This window comes from Microplitis mediator, chromosome 9 (assembly GCF_029852145.1).
Source record: "Microplitis mediator isolate UGA2020A chromosome 9, iyMicMedi2.1, whole genome shotgun sequence".
Taxonomy (NCBI): domain Eukaryota; kingdom Metazoa; phylum Arthropoda; class Insecta; order Hymenoptera; family Braconidae; genus Microplitis; species Microplitis mediator.
In genome coordinates this window covers 16,671,957-16,695,594 of record NC_079977.1, presented here as the reverse complement: position 1 = coordinate 16,695,594, position 23,638 = coordinate 16,671,957, and the positions used below count along the sequence as shown (strand labels likewise).

General features: G+C 33.6%; 1 protein-coding gene and 1 long non-coding RNA gene across 3 annotated transcripts in view; both read right to left on the bottom strand.

Annotated features, from left to right (window-relative positions):
• The window catches only part of LOC130674577 (uncharacterized), a 59,926-nt gene that overhangs the window by 12,233 nt on the left and 24,055 nt on the right, over positions 1 to 23,638 (bottom strand). The window lies entirely within an intron of this gene.
• On the bottom strand, positions 15,237 to 17,921 carry LOC130674574 (uncharacterized). Of its 2 annotated transcripts, none has more exons than XM_057479935.1 (3): positions 16,120 to 17,921; positions 15,827 to 16,037; positions 15,237 to 15,462 (listed from the first exon to the last, which is right to left on the bottom strand). In XM_057479935.1, exons 1-2 carry the CDS (start codon positions 17,575 to 17,577, stop codon positions 16,032 to 16,034), a joined length of 1,464 nt encoding a protein of 487 aa, XP_057335918.1. In that variant the 5' UTR covers positions 17,578 to 17,921; the 3' UTR covers positions 15,237 to 15,462; positions 15,827 to 16,031. The 2 variants fall into 2 exon arrangements, with proteins under 2 accessions (XP_057335918.1, XP_057335917.1); XM_057479934.1 differs by having other exon boundaries at positions 15,827 to 16,019.

Genomic DNA, 23,638 nt, shown 5'->3' with positions numbered 1-23,638 from the left:
CTACTCTTGATCTTGTTCTTTAGGTTCTTCTTTGTCTTCGATAACTTGGCGATGAGAATGCCCGACGTACCGTTTGGGTCTCTGCCATTAGCCCTTACTACTCTACGTCGCAGTGATAAATATTTTGTCCTCAGTACGGCAATTTTGGAGGTCCACCAGATATTCGGCTTACGCCGGCTACGGGCTGCCTTGTGTGGCATTGCAACGTCAAATGCCTCAACAATAAGTTTCATTATTTTCTTGACTAGGGCTTCCGCATCAATTTTTATCAATGTGCTCACACTCGGGATGGGGGGGAGGGGTGCCATTTTTTCATCAAGTAATGGATAAGTTTTGCCTCTTTCAGTTTCCTGAAGTTCTATCTCTTTAGCGGTGGTCTAACAGGAGAATCGCAGTATTTAATATTGGTGATTGAAAACCGAATATACTGGTGATCGCTGGCGTTGTACGTTTCCAGAACTTCCTATCTAGATGTTATGGCAGCTGTGTTCGGTGTAGCGAGAGAGATATCTTTGATAGTCTCGCGGTAACTGGGTCTTCTAAAGGTGGTTGAGTTGCCCGTATTGAGGACTACGAGGTCAAGATGTGCGATCATGTCCGCGACTTCAATTCCTCTGGAGTCACATCCATCTATTCCCCATTCCGTCGATTTAGCGTTGAAGTCTCGGGCTATAATAATTTCACCTTTTGACCGCTGAGCAATATTCTTGAGTTCTCAAAGATTGCGCCTGAATACAGAGATTCCATCGTTCAGTGATAGGTAGCAGCTGGACAGGGTGAAGCCAGGGGTTTTGATCTAGGCAAAACCATGGCTGTAACCTCCATTCAGAACGTGTATGTTTGGGTTAACAATCCAGACAGCTGCTGTACCAGAGGAGTCTGAAAACCATCGGAAAGTTTATATATTAGAGTGCTGCGTCGACAGGATGCATATATCAACCTGTGTTCATAGACGAACTGGCGCAGTAAGGCTTTTAATGTCCAGCCTCTCCGTAGATTTTTTTAGAGGATAAAAGTCATTGCAGATTAGTGGGCTCGCCTGTAAGTGCACTTCGGTATGCGGCACAGCGTCTAGTTCCGAGGATATGATCCACATTTAGGGTTTGGCCTTAGACTGCGAAGCATAGATCACAGTGGGGCATTTCGCTGCATGAGGTGGCTTGGTGGTCTGCTTTGCTGCAGTTATAGTATAACTTGCTGCGGTCAGGGTCATTACACCTACTTGAGATATGGCCATACCCAAGGCATTTGTAACACCTTGAGATAGTTTCACGCTGTCTGACACGACGGATTTCCAGTCAATCTTGATGCGGCTAGTGCTTAGGAGAGTGCACGGTTTTGTTGTCGAGTTCGACGAAAGGTATGCGCTCTCCACGAGTAGCGTTTTTGGACAGTCCTATCCTATTCACTCCTATAGTTCCTCCCAGATGACGAGATAGTGCACCGCAAACATCAGTGTCGGTAGAGGTTCAGTCGATATCACGGATTTCGACCGTGACCGTAGGAGTGAGGTCTTAAACAGCTTCGTCTCTGCCAACTACATTCTTGACAGCTTGCGTAAAGCTTGAGTTGTGGCCAGATTCCCGATCGAGCCAGCAATATGTTGCCATCCTTTGTTTCACGGATCGACCTGATCCACGTGCCATGCTCATCTGGATTGACCTTGGCCCTGGTACTATTCAACAGGTCAGCATATATTTTACCATGCATATTTTTGACCAGAACTGCGTTGGATCGTTTGCTTAGAACCTATTTCGTCTTCAAACGCGATGCCTCCGGCAGGAGAGAAATGATCACCCTAACAGCTACCTCTATTGCTGAAAGGGCTTTCGACTATATGAGCGGGAATAGACATCTACTCAGGTCGTACACACACTTCCTTCATCGGCTTCCTGATGCTCTTATCAGTGTGGCGTGTAGACGCCAGGAGTTAGCACTTACACTGTACTGCTCAGATTATTCAGCACATCACTTTCAAGCAGCGTGACTGCACCCACTAATATACGTGACCTAGCTGTAGTACTAGCAGGGAGCCTTTCTAGGGTGCTACCATCTGGAGTTAGATGAACCAAGGTTTTTTAACGAGGTGTTACTCCTCCGTCTCCTTCTTCTTTCTCCTTTAAGGGAAGGCCCCGGGCTTGCCACCGGCATAACGGAGTTCCTACGAAAATTATACCACAGTCCAAGTATAGGGTGCTGTAGCGGAAGCGTCAGTAGAATAATCGGTGACAATTTCTATATGCATAGAAGACTTAGCGAGACATACAAATACAGCGATCTATCCTTTATAAGTTTTCGCACCTCGACCTTGAAATGCTGAATTCCAGTGTAAAAGAAAGCTTTAGCAGGTCATACACGAGCGGTTGGCAAATGTCTCATTAATTGTTGTGCACAAACGCCTCTATGTCTCGTGCACAGGACGCAACGAAAAATGTATAATCTGACTGGAACTCGCCCACCTTCTATCCAAACACTGACTCTGAGTACTCCATTGTAGTCGACGGAGGAAATCAATTTAGCGATACGACGATTTCGTTGTAGAGAATCACCATCTTTCAGCAGTTTTATCTCCTGCGAATTGTACTGACTTTGTGTATACATTATTAACAAAGTCTTCGCAAATTGCAGGTTAACTATAGAGCGTGATGTTGCCAGTGTGGACTGTGGCACTTTTCTAAAGGTAGCGATGGCACGTTGTCAGATTCCAAGCGTGCGAAGTAACGATGACAACTCAGAGAATTTGTTGAGTAGCGTGTGTAAATCTGCCTTGTAGGTGGTAAAAACTAGACCTGAACGATTGTCGAGATGTGATACCATCTGTGATGGGGTGCCAAAAGGTGGCCAGTTTTTTTTCGATTGACTGAGCCACTTAGGTTCCGTCCACCAAAGCGAATGCTGATCTAATTTAGCTGCTGATAAACCTCTTGATGCTCAGTCAGTTGGGTTTAGTTTTCCTAGCAAGATAGTGAAGCTTTCAGTAGTGTCAGTAACTTTCAAATAGACGACAGCAGCCATAGCGAATTGAAAAGCGACGGAGAATCCGTGTAATTTAATAGATACATCTTGGTTCACTTGATTCCAGCGAAGTATCTAATTTTCAAGATTTATTGAAGTTCATCTTGAAACATTTTTAGACAAGAAACGGTGATAGCGTAGCATCTCAGTCAAAATTCTGAAACTAGAGTTTCTGCATATCCATTTTGGCGCTCACGATGATAGGTGCTAGGAACCTCAGTAGGTCAAACAAGCGAGCAATCTCCGATACAAGCTTTAGCTGATAGCTTCAAGGGTTGATATGTAATTAAATGTTTCTAATTATTTATCAAGTTTAACAATTGTTTACTACAATAATTCCTTAACGAATATACTTTATATTTGTATTTATTTATTTATTCATTTATTTATTTACTTTGGATATACATTCTATAGAGGTGTTTGACACCTGTTCATAGAAGCTGGAAAATTCAAGGTTACAAATATAAGTACCAAAATATACACAATGAGTTAACTATAAAAAGTACACACTTAGAAAAAAATTCTCTTCTGACAACTAAATTTTAGTTATGACAACAAAATGATTTGATTGGCCATTGCCAATCATATATTTGGTTCTTTTAAATAAATGTTTTATAATCCACCAACAAAATGAATGATTAGAAACTAAAAGATTTAATAAGGATATTTATTAGGGTGTCCGTTATTTCCCAAATCAATTTTTATTTACCGATCGCCTCCTGAATCTTTAGTTCATGACTTAAGAAAAATACTTAACACAAACAGGCTCTTAATTTTCACGTTAAACCGTGCCAAAATCATTTTATATTTCCCATTTAAATAACGTGGGATTTTTAGACTTTTGACATTTAATTTTTTTCTCAGAAAAAAATGAAAGCAACAAGTTGATCAAAGTCTATTCTGATAGGAAATTGAACGCTCTACAAAAAATGCTCTTGAGAATTTTTGTTAAAATAACTCCTTCAAAAGTTATTTAACGTTAAACTTGTGTTTGTTATCAATTCTACAATACTTTTTATTCTATTTTCATTTTTGCCTTTTTTGGCTATAAAATCGTTGAAATAAAAGATAATTATTATTATTACTAAAGTACCGATGATCATTTATGTAGATTTTATGTATTTAGAAGGCTTACGAATTGTTAACAATTTACAAGTAATTAATGATATCACCGAAAGAGCACTTAAATTAACTCAAAAGTATATCAACATTTTCAGAACACGAGAAGACCAAAAACAGTATTTGATACAAGTCGTAAGTGAGTACAAAACAAAATATCCTAATGCGATCAAAGCTTGCTTAACAAAAAAATTATAAAGAAAGCAAAAATAATAATGAATATGCTTATAATATTATAGACACTTTTACATTTTTATTTTACCACTTTCCATTAATTCATTTTAAAGTTCGTTCGTATGAGGAAAGGTATGTTATTTCTTTAATTTCTCACAAAACTCATAGCTAAAAAAGGTAAATATAAGAATGCAATTAAAAATATTATAGAATTGATAACAAACACAAATTCAACGTTAAATAACTTTTAAAGGAGTTAATTTATCGAGAATTTATAAGAGAACTTTTTTGTAGAGCGTTCAATTACCTATCAGAATAGACTTTGATCAAATTTTTACTCTCATTTGTTTCTGAGACAAAAAAAAAAGTGTGTGTGTCAGCTCCGACGCACGATTGGAGTTTACTTATTCAGATCGACTGTCTAAATAGGCACAGAATTAGAGGCTTACTAGTTTAAGAAAAAGATTAATACCATATCAAATGGTAAAGAAACAAATCAATGAAGATACGTAAATAATGTATTTTTATTCTATTTTAGCCTAGTCAAGAAGTTGAGTTCCTGCTAAAAATAGTAACAGGTCTCCTAAAAATATAGTTGATGGCTTCAACGATCCGGAATGGCATCTAGAAAAAGACATTTTTTGGATTTCTTTGGGAAAATAAAATTACAATTTTTATGAACAAAAAACCGTTAAAAAAATTAGCCGTCCATCTTTTTGGCAAAATCTCAAAATGTATAAGTGATAGCTCAAATATTAAAAAAATTTCTGAAAGAGCAGAAAATTGTAGTAAAATAGTTCTCGACTCCCCGAACTGTAGCTCCAATATTTATAATTTCAATTCAACATTGAAAATCAGCTTTTGTGCGGCAGTTTCGACATGCTCGTGCTGCCACTCTAGTGAGCGAAGTTTTTAAATAATTTTTTTTTGCAATTAAATATCAATTAAAAAATTTGAAAACATTCTGGTGTCATCTAGACACATTAAAGAGTATGATTTTGCGGTAATAAAAGTCGCATCACCATTTTTCTAAAAGTTATTCAATTGTTAATCAACACTTTTTTGACGGGTTGTGTTGTCATAAAAGGTGGTATAAAAGTTTATATAATTAATCTATAAATTTTTTGTTTTTTGTAGCCCTTTTTATAAACATACTCAACAAGATGACAGTATGAAAGTTTATACAATATTTCGATTTCGTTAATTATTAATTTTCGAAATAAACAAAAATATTAAAATAATGTATGTTAAATAATTTTTTTTCAAAATTTTCAGCTATTACTGATTTCATATTCTTGTTAGGCATTATATGATTACATTTCAAATTTTTTCTTGCCATTTGTTAAAAATTTTTTATCAACAAATGGATTAATTAAAGATTTTTAAAAAATTTTTTTCACCATATAGTAAGCGTGAAGGAATAATGATTTAAAAAAAAAATTTTCTCAAAAACAATATCTTATTGTTTATAATCGTTTTTTTCATATTTTGATCATTTACATAAATCATTAAGGAATCTGTTTTTTTTAAATCATAATTTGCATTTCTAAATATAAGGGCAAAAAAAAATTTTTTTTTAGCAACAATTTATTTATTTGTATGTTTAACAATTTTTTTTTCATTTCAATTTTTTTCTAGAACATAAAAAAATTACAAAAACAGCAACCTGTAATAATATGGCAAATAAAAATTTTTTCAATTTTTTAACAAAACATCTGGATTTTGGAGTACGACAAAGTCCAAGCGATGACTCAATTTGTCAGCACACAAATTGCTGTAATTTTGCAACTATTGCAGATACAGTTTTCGACCTTCGAATCGTTTTTATACAGAATGAGTTAAGCTTTCTTATAAATTTTAAACCTAACGTTTATCTGTCATAGTTCTCAACAACACGCATTTATTTATAAAAATTATGAATGCGTTTTTAAGAAAAATTTTTTTTTTAAATTATTATTTCCTGACGCTAACAATATGGTGAACAATACTTTCCAAAAATATTTAATCAATCCATTTGTTTGTAAAAAGATTATAAAGTTCAGAAAATGGCATGAAAAAATTTGAAAAGTAGTCATATAATGCCTAACAAGAATATGAAATTAGTAATAGCTTAAAATTACCATTATAGATATCATTAGAGTACGACTGATATACTATATATATATATATATATATATATATACACTAATGGAAAAAATTAAAGGATAAAAAAAAAATTCTAAATTTTTAGGCGATTTTCAACAGGCTCTAACTTTGAGAGAAATGGTCGTACAAGAAAAGAAAAAAAAGGAAATTGTAGCTCCAAGTATCTACTTTTTGGATTAGAACTTTAAAATTTTTTAGCGTCAGCGGTTTTTGAGTAATCTTAGAAAAACCAACGACAAAAAAATTTTCAAATTTTTCAAATTTTTTTTTTTTGGTCTCCGGGCGTGGAAAAAATTATTTTTGCTTAACCACTATGAGGATCGGACACCTTTATTATTCAGCTTTAATTTCTTTTTTTATGGACCTTGATACGTCCACTTCTCGCCGAGATATCGGTCTTCAAATGGAAAAGGATCCTTTTGTCTTTGATTATCGATATCTCAAGAACCAATGATCGCACAGAAAGTTAATGGTGGGTTTTAAAAACTTGAATAAATTCCCTTCAATGATTAGCCATTGCTTTTTCGAAAAAAAAATTTTTTCCTATCGTCACATGAATTTAAAAATGCAACAAAAAAAGGGCTTTTTGTGGTTTTTTGGAAAATCAAGCGCTGAAACGAAAATATTGTGGAAATCGATAATGTTGACTGTGCATTTTACAGTTCAATATGTTCACAAAAACCCTGCAAAAAGCCAGATTAATCCAACGAGCCGTTTTTTTGTTTCACGCGGTCAAATTTTTAAAAAAATTAAAGGATCACGTTTTTTGCTCTGAAAAGCTCATAATCTTCAACAAGATGAAAACAAACATTTTTTCGGAGCTTTTTCCACAATTTTATTGCAGACAGTGCTTAAATTTCCAAAAAAGAAAAAACTTTTTTTTCGAAACAAAATTTTCAAAAAAAAAAAAATTTTTTTTTTATTTAATGACTGAGAGATCAGTAAAATCACGGAATGCAGCGACGTAAACGTGCGAAAAATTATTGGGTGTTGGTTTTGTAAATTTTCTAAAGTTATTCCTAAAAAAAATTTTTTTGAAAAAATTTTTTTTTTGAAAATTTTGTTTCGAAAAAAAAGTTTTTTCTTTTTTGGAAATTTAAGCACTGTCTGCAACAAAATTGTGGAAAAAGCTCCGAAAAAATGTTTGTTTTCATCTTGTTAAAGATTATGAGCTTTTCAGAGCAAAAAACGTGATCCTTTAATTTTTTTAAAAATTTGACCGCGTGAAACAAAAAAACGGCTGGTTGGATTAATCTGGCTTTTTGCAGGGTTTTTGTGAACATATTGAACTGTAAAATGCACAGTCAACATTATCGATTTCCACAATATTTTCGTTTCAGCGCTTGATTTTCCAAAAAACCACAAAAAGCCCTTTTTTTGTTGCATTTTTAAATTCATGTGACGATAGGAAAAAATTTTTTTTTCGAAAAAGCAATGGCTAATCATTGAAGGGAATTTATTCAAGTTTTTAAAACCCACCATTAACTTTCTGTGCGATCATTGGTTCTTGAGATATCGATAATCAAAGACAAAAGGATCCTTTTCCATTTGAAGACCGATATCTCGGCGAGAAGTGGACGTATCAAGGTCCATAAAAAAAGAAATTAAAGCTGAATAATAAAGGTGTCCGATCCTCATAGTGGTTAAGCAAAAATAATTTTTTCCACGCCCGGAGACCAAAAAAAAAAAATTTGAAAAATTTGAAAATTTTTTTGTCGTTGGTTTTTCTAAGATTACTCAAAAACCGCTGACGCTAAAAAATTTTAAAGTTCTAATCCAAAAAGTAGATACTTGGAGCTACAATTTCCTTTTTTTTCTTTTCTTGTACGACCATTTCTCTCAAAGTTAGAGCCTGTTGAAAATCGCCTAAAAATTTAGAATTTTTTTTTTATCCTTTAATTTTTTCCATTAGTGTATATATATTGTATGCATACAATGCATTCGTACGGTGCCCCGTAGGATACCCTATCCACTTACCCCTGAAAAGTGAAAGTCGTAACGAGGTCATTCGTTGAGTAGATTTTACACCTCATATTTTTTTCACACCGGGCTCCTTATATGAAAATCGAATCTTAAGGAGTAAACTCCACAAATTAAATGTCAAAAGTCTAAAACTCCTACGTTATTCAAATGGGAAATATAAAATAATTTCGGCACGGTTTAACGTGAAAATTAAGAGCCTGTTTGTGTTGGATACTTTTTTTTAAGTCATAAACTCAAGATTCAGGGAGTGATCGGTGAATAAAAATCGATTTGGGAAATAACGGACACCCTAATATTTATGCGTTAAGTAGCAAGCATAAAATTAAATGAATTGCCTGTAGAGCTTATAGAGTAGTCATTATGAAAAATATTAGTTAGCCTTAGAGAATGATTACTAATAATAATTAAATATTATTTTAAAATTATAACAGGGATACTGCTACCTTGATCGTCCTTTTTAAGGGCGCCACTGGAAATATTAATGGTCTTCCAGAACTGGGTCTTTATCGCTTAGGGTCGTTGTAAATTTCACTTTGTAAGAGACAGAAAAGGAAGGATAATTTATCATTAATTAATTTTATTCTACAGTTAACAATTATAACCTTCTATTTATTAAACCTTGATAATATTCAGTTAAACCTTATAACCTTATGAACCTTATTACCTTATGAACCTTATAAAACCTTATAAAACCTAACGTCAACTACCTTTGACGATTTTAAATCTTAATTAAGCCAATCTCAATTAAACCAGTCTGTGTATAATTATAGAAGATCTGTCAATGAAATATGGCTTTTCTATATTCCTCTCGAATTTCAAATTTTGGAGCAAATATTTAATGTTGAAAATTTCGTTCTCTACCAAGTCCGGTCTAGGTGCTTTTTTATTTTTAAGGGTCTTCAAAATTCTATCTAGTTCACGCGGGGTGAATAGATCGGTGTCCGCGATGTCTGGTGGTGTCTCTGAATTTTCCTAGTTACTCTCTGCTCCTCCGTTTCTTCCTCTGGTTTGTCATCTACAATGTGTATTGAGAAAATAGCTAGCTGTGCCTCAAAAACTTTCTGTAGATCATTCGTCACGCCGGAGTGTGGTGAGCACTCTGTTCACTCGGTGTTTGTCTGCCTTGAGCTTGTAAGCGATGCTCCAGTGCTCCTCGTTACTGTTTGACATTACAACTCTTGCCAGATGTTTTTTAATGTGTTTTGAGTATGTTTTGCAACGTCCTAGGTAAGTCTTTTTAAGTTCTGTCCTTTTACATTCTTCTGTCTTCCACAGATATTCCTTTCTAGCTTTATAAACTACTCTCTTTTCTTTGGTAAGTTTCTCTGGTCCACCACGGGTATGATTTGATGTGCGACTTTTTCCACGGAATAGCAAATTCGCATGGCTCTATGAGGTGGCCTTGGTCCACGATTTGAGTGCATACACAGTGTACGGTGCTCAGTTAAGAAATTTGAATCATTTCGGATTTTGGATTTGTTGAGCAAATGGCCGCAAATGGCCTTTCCCCTGTTGTGGCAGCGATTTGTACACTGCTGCCAAAACCGGGTATCTTCAAACATTTGTCATTCACTGCTGCGTACGGCTCTTGCAGAAGAAGGGCATCAATACGTACTTCCTCTCACAAGGCACCTGTCTCCAGTGTTCCCACCTTATCATTCCGCAAGTTTAATTGCAAGACTCGAAGATCATCCACGTTAATACCTCTTTCTTCTCCTCCTCTCTCTATAGTTGTCAGATTTGGGGGGAGGGAGGTTGAATTTTGTTTCGCGTATCAAGCCCTTTAACTGTTTTTCCTTCTGTTTGGAGCCCGCCGTGGGCAAAGGTACTCGACTCCAGGCACGTACGTTGGCTTGTATTTTGCGAACGAAATCTCGCGTCTACTGAATTTTCTCTGCACTCTCGCGTAAGTGTTACTGTTTCCCGTTTTGCGTTTTCTAAATTAATTGGTCATGTGATTTTACCCGAGCGCGTCCGCGTTTCCTGACTCTCGTGCCGACGATTAATGGGGTTACCAGGGGGCTCAGTGATGAAAGTAACAACACGGTTTGTCACTCTGGCACTCCTTTGAACGAGCGTGGTGTTGGTCGTCGTCGATGATGATGATGTCCTGGTGTTCATAAAAGCACCATGATCCTCCCCTCCCTCGAGGACTGATCCCGTACAATCCGAGCACCAGTCCGTTTCACGTGCGGAGTATTTTACAAGTGAGAGGGAAGCCATGCTTTGTTTGGTTGCTATTTGAGTCGCTAAACTCCTGGTTGGGTTTGTAGGGAAGATAGTTAAGATTAGTGTAGCTGCTACCTGTGAAAGAGAAAAAGCGTAATTAGTGGTGTGCAGGGAGGGATGGGGTTGGGTTGTGCCTGGGAGCGGGTACTTGACCGCCTGTCAACACAGGTGCAAAAAGGTTTTCATATCCTTTATTTTTATATTATACGTATTGCTTTCGCAAACGTAAGGATAGTCGAAAACTTTTGCAGGGCCTGGGCCCATTTGCGGTGGAGTCAGTCCACTATCGATATATAATAGCTTTTGACTATCACTGCTTTTAAAAAATTGATTAAAGTGAGAAAATTAGCTTCAGGTCCAGGGACCATGAGACAATTCAATCACGATTAAAATCAAAATTGATTAATATTATAAAATCGATTAAAGTGAAAAATTTTGCCTCATGGTGCAGGTCATGGAGCTAGGTAATCACTTATATATTCAAAATCGATTAAAGTGAAAATCGCTTCCCGAAGGAAGCGGGTTAATCACTTCTTTATATAATCGACGAATCATTCAAATTTCGTTCAATTTTCGTTCAAGTTTTCATACAATAAAGTTACATGGGTCACTTTTTGGGTTGGCAGTTGTACTGCCATTAAAATTATGGAAAAAACACAGCAAAAATATTTGGATTTCTTTGTAGATAAGATAGGAAGTACTATCGTGGGTAAAGGGGGGATATCATTCTGAAAATGGTCAGAATAACTTCTTAGGACCTCGAAACGCCGACATCTGATGAAAACTCGATTTTTGCAAATCGGGGTGAATATAACTTTCCAAATTTTCCGAAAATCTTTGTTTTTCTTAGCAAGAAGTTAAAAACAACCTAGAAAAAGTGTTGAAAAAGTAAATGAGTACGGCTGTACAAATTATGAGCCTGAGCTGTCTTCGAATAGAAACGAGCAATCACAAAACAATGAAAAAAAAAACATTTCTATTCAATTAAGCAACTTCGTGTGCTGAAATAGACAAAAATAAAGCAAGAAGTGCATTTCAAGAGACTTACCTAAGTCAAAGAATCGGTATAAATTACCGGAAGTCGTTAATTAAAAATATTTTTGCTGAAAAGCTATCGCTGAAGGAGCCTGATTATTTTCTTCTTTATTCATCAATACTTCTCGACAAAGATGTTTCTGCTGTACGGTGACAAAAATTGAAAAAAATCAATTTATCTTCGTTACTAAATTCCATTATTAACTCGTAATTTTTCGTAATTTTAGCATTTTTATTGAAATTAATCTCAAATCGATCAGCCAAAAAGCAGTCAAAGGCACAAAGAAGAAAAGGCTGTTCATATGCACGGAGAAAATATATAGCTCTCAGAAGTATACTGTATAGTTACGGTAACAATAAGTATTACTTATCTATTAGATTGTTACTGCGACAATGTGTTAAAATGTCGAATATAATTCAATATCATGTTAAAAATCTTAATCGATTCATTGAGATGAAATTAATATTTGTGAAGAATAATTCAATTTATAATAACAGATAAATGTTGAATATTAAATTTTTTAATGTGAAATAGTATATTGTGAGTGAACAGACTAACTTAATTGTTAAAGTGTGTTTTCACTTTAAACTATTTATTGCATTTCAAGGAATCATCACAGTAGCTATACGGATCACTTCCTTCACGATACACAAATCACTAACTATTAGATCGTTCCAATCACGATGTTTTTTTCCGTGTAAATACTTTTCTGCACTAAAATATTTTAACAAATCCTTTTTCTAATATTTAATTTAATATTATCATCATTCAATTAAAATTCAATAAACTTCATTTCACTTTCTGTTTTTTTATCTAACTGTCTATGAAATTAAATGCTGACTAACATAATCGAAAGATATAAAGACAAAAAATTCAATAAAATAGTAAACCGAAAGAGAAATAATAAAACATCAACCGCATACGATCTGGTTTCGTTGGCGAGGATATACTGTTGGGACTTTATAGTTCTTTTTTGGTGTTAGTAGTGTGGCATTACCCCTTTTGTCAAGAGTTTACAAAGGATCGCGGCGCTGGATCTTTATCTCTGTATCGTCTAACTTGTTAACATACCTAACCTGCCTACAACCTAAAACTTTCCGAGCTGTACCTCACCACCAGAAACCAGGAGACAAGACACGAGTATTTCACATAGAATCAGTAGGTATATGTTTACAACATCACCAACAACCCAAACTTTGTTAACTATGGTGTAAATTTTATCTTTCCTGTTCTGTAGAGTTTTGGAAACTCGATAGCATCGGATAAAGATAACAATTTGATATTTATAGAGTTTTCTGACTCTTCTATTATTTTCATGTCGGAAGAACAGAACAAGACACATTTACAAAATATATTGACTTTCTGGGGTTATGGTAAGTTTATTATTCTATATAGTAATGTTTTAAAGTTGTTTTTTAAATGGACGTGATATACAAAGAAATTTACATCAAGTGATGTTTGTACGGTTATCATTCATCATTTCGCATCGTTGAATAAGTAACTCACATTACTATTGAAAAAATTCCCGTTCCTATGATTGCGTTTCTAAGGTCGTATTTAATTATGGCAATGATTACAATACTTGTAAAAAAAGCTCCATAGATCATTAGAAAAAAATCTGAAATTAATTGGAATGGTTCCTAAGTTCATAGAAAAATATATCCTATATTTTATGGAAAATGCTTCTATAATATGCCTAGAGTATTTCAATAATATTCGGGTTATCACACTTATACTAGTATGGTGAAACATACTATACACTTACGGAAAGAAGCTGATGAACAATTTTAAAATTTATTGCTCAGATAAAAAATATTATATGTAATTATTTCTATTTACATGTAAATAGTAGCCTATTACAATTGCATACACGGAAAAATTTTTTTTATGAATAGTGCCATACGTCGTTTATTCTAAGAATTACTCTAAATCGGGTTATCTTGGGCCGTTACGACTTTTTACAAGTTTGTCGTCGAGTTCAAGATGCAGCAAATTTGAAAAATGTTTTTTTGAGAATCGATAAGCGACTGCTCGGTATTTGTTTACATGTGGGGGCCACTCTATTTTGGGCCATAACTGAGCAAAAAATTAACATTTTCAACTTTTTAACTTCCCGCTAAGTAAATTGCAAATTTTCAAAAAAGGGAAGTTATTGTTTTCACCCCGATTTTCGAAAAACGAGTTTTCATCAGATGTCGACGTTTTGAGGTCCTAGGAAGCTATTCTGACTATTTTCAGAATGATGTCCGAGTGTCTGTATGTATGTGTGTGTCTGTGTGTGTGTGTGTGTATGGATGTAAACTCTTCATATCTTTTTGATGAATTGATCGATTGGGATGGTTTGCTGGCCGTCAACTTTTCTGAAAATTTCAGATCGATCAATTAGATGGACTCTAAGACATAGACGAAGTACAGAAAAAAAAATTTTTTTTCAGTTCTTTTCGAATTTTTCAGAAATGGCTGGATCGATCAATTCTAAAATCTAATCAGCACTAGAATTCAATAAAACGCGTCGATTGTCGTCCCAGCCATCTCAATCGGTTCATTCGTTCAAGAGAAACGGTTAACGGAAGATTTAATAAAATTTTTTTTTTTCAGTTTTTTTGAAATTTCTCAAAAAACGACTCAATAAATCAATTTCAAAATTTTATCAGCTTTAGAACTTGCTAAAACGCGTCGATCGCTACCTCAACCGTCTCAATCGGTCAATTTGATTGAGAGATATCGTTGGAGAAAAAATGGTTAGAAACGGTTTTTTTTTCGAAAACAACGTCATACCAAAGTATTTTCGAGCTCGAAAATGTATTCACAACGATGTTTTCGTGCTCAAGAAGCTCGAAAATCGCGAGAAGTTTTAGGGCTGTCCCGCAGGGTCAACCGATAGACCGATTTTTTTTCTGATTCTGCTTACTTTTACGGCGCATTTATGATAAAAAAATAGAGCGATGTTGAAAAATTGAAATTTAAATGACTTTTTGCGATTGAAAGGACGAAAAATGGGATATTTCTAGGTTTTTCGTTGAAATTTGTTTCATTTGATTTTTTTCGGATGATAAAGTTTTTTTTTTAAACTACAAAAAAAAAGAAATAATTTGAAGAAAAAAGTTGATTATCACAATTTAAAAAAATTTTACGAATTTTACGCCTAGTTATGGCCTACATAGGGTGGCCCCCACTTGTAAATATTTACCGGCTGCTCTTTCGATGGCTGCAACTCACTAAAACTATTCGAGATATGCACTTAAAATTGTAGTATGCTATCCTTGAAGATATATACTATTGAAATATCAAAAAAATAACGTAATTGAATTTTTCAAAATTTTACACTAGCACCTCTCCAAGCGAAGATTTCGTGTATAAAGAGGTGGCTTACGTTAAACGGTCGAGATGCCAGAGTCAGTCAAAAAACACAAAAATTAAATGAATAGAGGTGCGGATGCTACTTAGTTTGGAGACAGTGGCCCAGATCGAATTTTTTGAAAATTATTTTGTTGAAAAATTATTTATTTAACTTATTTTCTTAAGGGGTTAGGGGTACTCAGGGGTATGAAAAAATGATGATTTTCAATAATTTTTTTTTTGTAGTTAATTACTTTATTTGACAAAAATAAAAACATAGCTTTATTAGAACACGTTTCGATTTGACTTCACGAAAATTTCAAAAAAAAAAATTAATAATTCAAAAAGTTATCGCTGTTTTTGTAGAGCCCGTTCCTCCCGAAGTCCTTTGCGGTGATCATCATAAGTCCTTGGAGATTCATCTAAAATCAATCGGACAAGAAAAATTAGTTTTATTAATAGATAATCTTGTGCCTGATCGAAGCTTTTTTTTTTTTTTTCGAAATTAACAAAATGGCGGCCTCAGGAAATTTTTTTCAAATTTTCGAGAAAAAAACCGACAGTTTATTGTTAAAAAAAAATCGAAATTTTGAAAAAAAAAAAAAATCCTTCGATCAGGCACGAGTTTTTAATGTATTTCAAAAGTACAATAAATTTTATTGAAATCTACCGAGCAGTTTTTAAGTTACAGTGATCACCAGTTCAGAAAACATAGTTTTGAGAAAAACGCATTTAAAGTTTTGCTATGGATTTATGTCGAATTATAAGAATTATTTAATAACTTACACTGAGTCATCTATTCCTGGACCATATAATAGCTCTTCAGCCGACATAGCAGCTTCCAAAATATCGATTTGCTGGTGCCTACGTTGCAATCGACCTTCTCGGGTGTTATCATTAGCGCGCTTATCTGCTACTTTGATACGTGCAGCATCCATTCTTTCTGCATACCGATGAGAATTAGGCCCACAATTAAGTCCTAGTGTATTCATCAAGACTAATAATGAATTTATACCCTCATTAAATATACACATAGCAACGTATGCAGCTATTTGTACGATAGTAAAACTAGTATTTACCGTTTTTGGGCATATTTTCCATACTAGTTGGTTAAAGCTTTCATTATTATTCTGATTGAATCCACCTACACATCTTGAAAGTAAATTTTCATTACTAAGATCTTCGTATATAGGCTTGATAGCTTTTAAAACATCAGAAGGTAAAGGAGAATAATCGTGAGAAAAGGTATCAAGCTCTCCTCTTGCTTCAGCGCGCTGGTAAGAGCACCAAGATTCTTCGCCTTTTGGACACATATCATGATTCGGTTTTTCATCACTCGAGCCGTAGTGATAAAAGGTTGCCATTATAGCAGATTTCATATTTTCAATAGAATCACAATGCCGGCGTATTGCTAAACCATAGTACACAGTTAGTTTGTCTATTAATTTTCCTGTGAGCTTACCTCGACCACCAAGACCTTTTTGTTTACTCTTCAGCGTACGTAATCGACTCCCCATCCGCTTTTGGACATGCCCTATACATTCCTTTTTATTTACAGTTGTATTTTCGTAAGGATCTGATTTTATAATTCCTGAATAGGTCTTGGAGTCACCATCACCAATATAGTTGGCATACTTAACTCCATATTTAGTTTCAGAATACGAAAACATTTCGACCATCGCATCCACCTCCATTTTCCCAGAAGACCCTTGATGATTAGCAGAACACACATCTTCATGCGATTGATACCATTCCTCGAACTCAACAGTATTTGTTTTTTTTTTCCAATACTCACATAGCTTACAATATGCACTTTTAATGTTTATGTCAAGAATCTTTCCAGTAAAATAGCCAATTATAGAAGAAACTCCAAATGACGATGTATATCCCCGTTTTTGCCAGGTTCCATCTCCCGATACAGTTAGATGATTTATATCTTCATTTTCAGTTGTTGGCATTGCTTGCTTTTCTTCATTCACAGCTTTCGTCATGAAGGTTTCTGCGACGGCTTTACTACAATTCAAAATCTGTTTCAGTAAAATTGTATGCGTAGATTTATCTAAAAAAGACGGCATGTCCATCAGGCCGCAAAACTTGCACAATCCTTCGTATCCTATTCCTAGTATTCTCATTACAAAAATGAAACGTCTGTTTATTTCATAAGAATGCCCAACGAAAGAACAGGAAGGAATATATTCATTTCCACAGTTATTACATGCAACTACAATTTTGAATCCCAGCCCACGTGTACTTGCTGTTTGAAACACTACATTTCCATCACATTTTTTACATTTTATAAGAGCAGAAATTGCAGTGAATACCTGAATAAAATTTATTATTCGAAATTCAGTACTGCTGTCTTCAGGTACATCATCTTCAGTGTTTTGTTTTAATTTTTTAGAAGATGTACTCTGAATACTTTCATCACGTTCGGCTGTTTTCGGATTAAAAACATTCTTTCTTTTGACTGAACGCGACTTATTAATTTTTTCAGAACTCCGAAGTTCTCTTGAAACCTTTCTAGAATCACGTCCCATGGTTAATAATTTAATTCACTTGAGAAATAATTTATCACAAAACTATCGACTGATCAGTGCAACGACTACAGGTATACTGGCAACCAAAAATTATTTTTCAGTTCTTGTACTACCTACAAATTGTGAATATATGTAGAAGGATATATATATATATATATATATATATATATATATATAATTATAAATACATTAAAATGGGGAGATATTCATGACAATGAAACCCGAAAAGTCGGTTGCTTGCAGCTGTTTCTAGCTACCTGCTCTCGAATGCCACGTAGCACCCGAGCGTCCTTTGGTCATTGTTAAATAACTCGAAAAGAATTTGTCGGATTCACTTCAAATTTTCACACAATATTTTTAAAATATTATACTTTAAGAAAATGCAAAAAAAAAAAAATCGATTTTTTGAAAATTCTGACTACCCCTAACCCCTTAATGGCTGTTATCAAAGTCACATTTGAGTATTTTTTCGACGTTTACTTAGATACCGAATTGTTATCCACAAAAGTGCACTTAAAAAAAAAAAAAAGGTCTTATAAGATTCCTCCATTATTTTATTTATTTTAAAATGGGTCACTGTTAAAATTCATTGTAACATTAAATTTTTTTTTTATACAATTTACGTGCGTTTTTGTTGATAATCCATTTATTGCTTTCTCAAAAAGTATATCAAGCTGCTCTTTGGGCCTTTATGGCGACCGGAGGGGTCATTAAAACTTCATTTAGATATTTGCTCTAGCATTTCAATAAATGTTAAAACAAACAAGTTCTGTTATTTTAAAAGCATATTTAAAACTACATCATGTCTTATCATTCTGAATTTGTTTGAAACTAAAACTTGGTCACCTAATAATTTTTACAAGAAATTAAAATAGAATATGATAAAAAAAAGAAACTTCAGCATCTGAGCTAATCGTTACACCAGCTACAATTTTTGTTCTTTTCAGACAATTTCATATGAAATGACTCATATTTCTTCTTGTTTGTTATATATATTCATGATGTTAGAGAAACTTTTTTTACATCTGACATACATAAAACTTGCCAAGTATTGCGATGAAATGACAACTCAAATGCTCGATGTCTATCATAAAACCAATCTAGTACAGTCGAACAAATAAATATTTAATTATTAGATTCAGTCAAAACTAGTTCAATATTATAAAATTCAGGTCTTTCTACGGAGGACTTAATTAAAACTAATCCATTTCGATGATATTTCCTATATACTCTATATAATTTATCTTACGGTAATTTTCATCTTCTAACAAAAGCAGTCGCAAAAATAAATGAAAATTTTTAAGATTTCGTAAAATGTCGTTTTTCTTAGAGCCAAATTTTATAGATTGATCAATGTCTATTTCATATTGTTCAAAAATAAGTCGTTAACATCGTGCGGACTATGGAGAGAGACCGTAACTCCTCAAAGTTTTACGGAGCATGGAATGAAAAGCATTGCAATTCCAAAATCTACCCGCTCCAGGTTCAATCTAGAATTCTCTTTGTTTCTTCTTAACTCAACCCCCTCTACTCTCAATACAGCTATCTCATTGGAGCACAGTTACCGAAATTTCCCACTCCAGGCAGAACATTCTAGTACCTGCTTTTCGGGTATAAAAGGAGGTAATCTGAGAGCAGCAGCGCATTCATTCCTAACCAGTCTTACTGTACGGAATACATTACAGAAAGCAAGCGAGACTATCAGCGAGTACTACAAACCAACCTGTTCAAGCGAGTAAGGTTTGAGTTCTAAATTTTTTTTTTTTGACATTTCTCTGCATTCTCAGAGTCACCATTGCAAAAATTTGAGAAAAGTCCAAAAAAAATAATTTTTTCATTTTGATTATGATTACACAATTGAAGGAACAAAACTTGCTCCTTTAATTGTTTAGCAAAACTTTGATTGATGATTCCCAAAAAACGGTTTGATAGATCAATTAAAAAATTTACAGGGGTCTTGGGGGTACATTAAGCTAAAAAAGTCCCTGGCAACATTATTTTTTTTATCAATATTTGCCGAGTAGCGGTTGATTTACTAAAAAACCAAAAAAAGTCATTTTTTTGTACTTACTTCTAATGGATGTTAAAAATAAAAAAAATTTTTGTTCCCAAAAAATGATGACAGGGTCTTGTAGGGAATTTATTCAAGTTTTTAACGCCGCCCTTCAACTTTCTGTGCGAACATTGGTAGCTGAAATATCGATGATCAAAGCCAAAAGGATCATTTTCTGTTTGAAGGCTGATATCTCTGCGACAAACCGTCCTACGAGGTTAAACAAAAAATCAAATTGAAGCTGAATAAATTTGCTAAACGAGCTATGCATTCGTTTAGTTGAAAGAATTTTTCCGCGGTTCGTGGGCTCTTCGGAAAAAAAAAAAAAAATTTAGAAATTTTTTGTCTCGCGGTATTTCTCATGTTTGCACAATACGTGGAGCTCTTAAAAAATTTCGAAAAAAATGCACCAAAACTAGAGATTTCAAGCTGTAAAATGATTTTTTAAAAATCTCGATACGATTATTTTTCACCAAGTTACAGTCTTCCAGAAATCACTAAAAAATTTAAAATTTTTCTGCCCCTTTAATTTTTTGCAGTAGTGTAGTTAAATTGTTTAAATAAGCTTACTCTATGACAAACATTAATAAGTCAGTTATTGTGTACCTCCTGTTAATTGTTTAAATTTTTCTAGCAAGTCAAATCACACTTTGTTTTTATCGGATTTAAAAGTAACGATGTTAGTTTTTTTTTTCTACATTGTTTTGGATTCTAAAATGTAGTTAGTATATTTGACAATACAAACTTAATACTTCTGCCAATTATCGAACAATAAACGACTCTTGTTATTGTATAGATTGTAACAAGGAAAATTCGACGCCAACCCGCGGTTCTGAATAATTTCAAAATTTTGAATAGTTACCCGTCGAGCAATAAATTTGGTGCTATTTATAATAAAAATTTAGACTTTTACTGAGCAATCGCGTCAACGCATAGATTAAACGAGGGATCCGATTGAGACATCGAGTGTAACGAACATGTTTTAGTTTAAGCAATTCGATTCCCGACTAAAAAGACAGATTTCAATCTATGATTTTTGAACAGTTCCGAGCTTTGATCTAAGAACAATTAAATCAAGATCGATAGTTTCATATGAACAATTTCGAGTTTTATTGACCCACCTTGTGGAAAAGGTCTTATAAAATCTCATAAAAAAAATTGGCTATGAGAAAACGATCAGTATTTGTCCGCGAAAAATCTCAAAAATTCTGATACAATTGTTTCTCATAGATGGTGCATAAAAAAAAATTTTTTCTTAAAATTCTCATATAAATTATCAGAATCTATAAGAAACAGAAGCTGTAATATTCTGATTATAAGTATTTATAAGTTTCCGAAAAATGTAAAGTTTACAATTGAGTAGATTTTGGAAATAAATAAGATTGTATGAGAGGATTTCTGAAGTAATCATACAATATTTGATACTGATTAATCAATGTGAGTACAGTAATTTTCCATATAGTAACGAAAAAATTGATGAGATTGATTAAGTTATGGTTTCTTTAGTATTGATTAAGGCTTATATGCTAAATTATTGAATTTTTTAGCATGAATTCAAAAAGTTTTTATAATGTATACTAAAGAATATTTATATGAGTAATTACGTGGAAAATCCTTAGCAATCTATTCACGAAAAATCTATGAAATTGAGTCAGTTTATTTATTCATCAAAAATTACTCAAGTAAACATTAATATTAAATATTAAAGTCATGATGTATTATGGGATATACCATAGTACAATTCAAAAGGATACTTGTAGTTCTGTCAAATGACAGAAGAGTACTCGAACGAAATCGTAATGAAATTTGGAATGTAACACTTTTGAAATAAATGTCTTACCACGGACACTACATGTCGTAGGCGCGATCTCGTGGCGAGCACCGAACTACTCCCGCTGCTGCTGCCTAGCACCGGTGACTTTCCCCTTCTCCATATCGATCTTTTCTCCCGAGAACTTTTTTCTCTTGGCTTAAGCAACTTTTGTTATTTTGGTCGGAGAGTACAAAAAGACTTGCGTGAAAAGAATAGTACTTGTTCCGAGAAATTTTATTCTATTTAACCAAAAAATGCAATATTGCTACAAAAAAATAATGTATCTTGCACCAAAAAAAAAAAAATGGGGCAAGATACATTACTGGGTTTGTAAAAAATCACATAAAAACTTATATTTTCACTCGTCTCCGAACAGTTAAAATATTCGATGTACAAAAAAAAAGTGATAATATTAGTATTTTAGGTGTAAATTCTTATAAGAGAAAATGAAGTTAAGCAATAATTTTTGAATGAATCTGATGAAATTAATATTTTATGTGAATGGAAATTATTTATAAAATCTCATAAGTACTCCATAATATTTTATAAGTAATAGCCTTCTAACTAAAACTTACAAAAACTCATAAATCACACAGCTTTTAAATTAAAATTAAATCTTTTAAGTTTTTACAAGTTAATTCGATTATAGATTTTCTTACTAATTCTCATAAAATTTTTATGAGAAAAAGGTCTGCATTTGTCCATGTGATTCCTGATTCAGTCTCATAAAATTTCGAAGAAGTACATGTTAAATATTTTCTCATAAAATATGACAAATATTTTATGATATTCAATAAGATATTATCTCCTAGGATAACTCTTACTAAAACTTATAAATTCTGAAAATTTCGTATAAAAAAATAATCCTATTGAGATTTTGTAAGTATTATAACATCGGAATTTTCCTGATCAATTCTTATTGAAAATACATTAGAATAAACTGTAACAATCTTATAGAAGTGAAAGTACTTATTCAATCTCATAATCGTTGGCGGAATTCGAGTCACAAAATCTCATAAATTAAAAACTCTCACTCATTCTTTTAAAAATCTAGTACGGAAATTATCATAGGAAAACATCAAAAGCTTTGACTCAAAGATTCTCATAAAAATTCATATGAGAATTTTTTTAAATCTCATAGATATTTTCGAAGCTCATAGATTCTCATAAAAAATATTCAATATCTTATCAGAATTTATGAGAGATTTTCCACAGGGCAGTGAACAAGCTGAAGCATTGGCGTGAACCTGACCAACGTGTACGACCGTTTTTGTTAATGAACAAGTGAAGTGCGTTGATGGGCATTTTTATTAATGTTACAAATGTTACTGAATGAGAGTGTCATTTGAACGAGTTACCAAAATAAAATTGAATTTTATATTATTTTCTTTTATTCAAAATTTTCTGAGAATTACAGATTATCTGAATCTCATTCGTTGAGGCAGTCCAGTTTTGTCATGGAAAATGCTCTGACGTCACCCGTCAAGTATTTCGATAACATGTATGTTGTATGTGTGTCCAAAAAATAAACTAAAAGTTATTTAATTTCGTCAACCGAACTATTGTTGGAGAATGAACCGACTTGGTGATTCAGATCAAATAAAATTACTTTGCGAGCAATTTTGTTTCTATTGAGCTAAGCTGAGACCGGCAAGTATATGTTGTTGTAAACTGATTATTCAGTTGTGATACCGATCAATTTATTCTGTTTGTTGAATATACGATGATTCATGTTTTGTTAATTTGGACAATCATTTTATCGTAACCTTAAGTGTCTGACCTTTCACTGATCCCCCACCCTGAGCCGATTGGTTCAAGATTTGGTCATTGGTAATTATTGAATCTTCTAGCCCCCAACATAATAATTCGAACAAGGTTGCCATTGGTACGTGTCTTCAGACATCACTCCGGTAGATCTCTAGTGGTGAAGTACCCATTACATATTATGGCGCCCAATGTGGGATACAAAAAGTCAGATGGCATGGATCTATACGATATTACGACGATCATTTCAGAGCAAGCCGTTTATGGATCGATTCGTTACATTGAGTGTGATTCGTCAAGATGTACCGCACACCACTGGCGACTTGACAGAGCAATTCGAACACGACTCAAACAACCATTGAGTTTTGGAACACATACCAATACCGACTGACCAGAACATCTGAACTACTGGACGACAACAACCGACACCG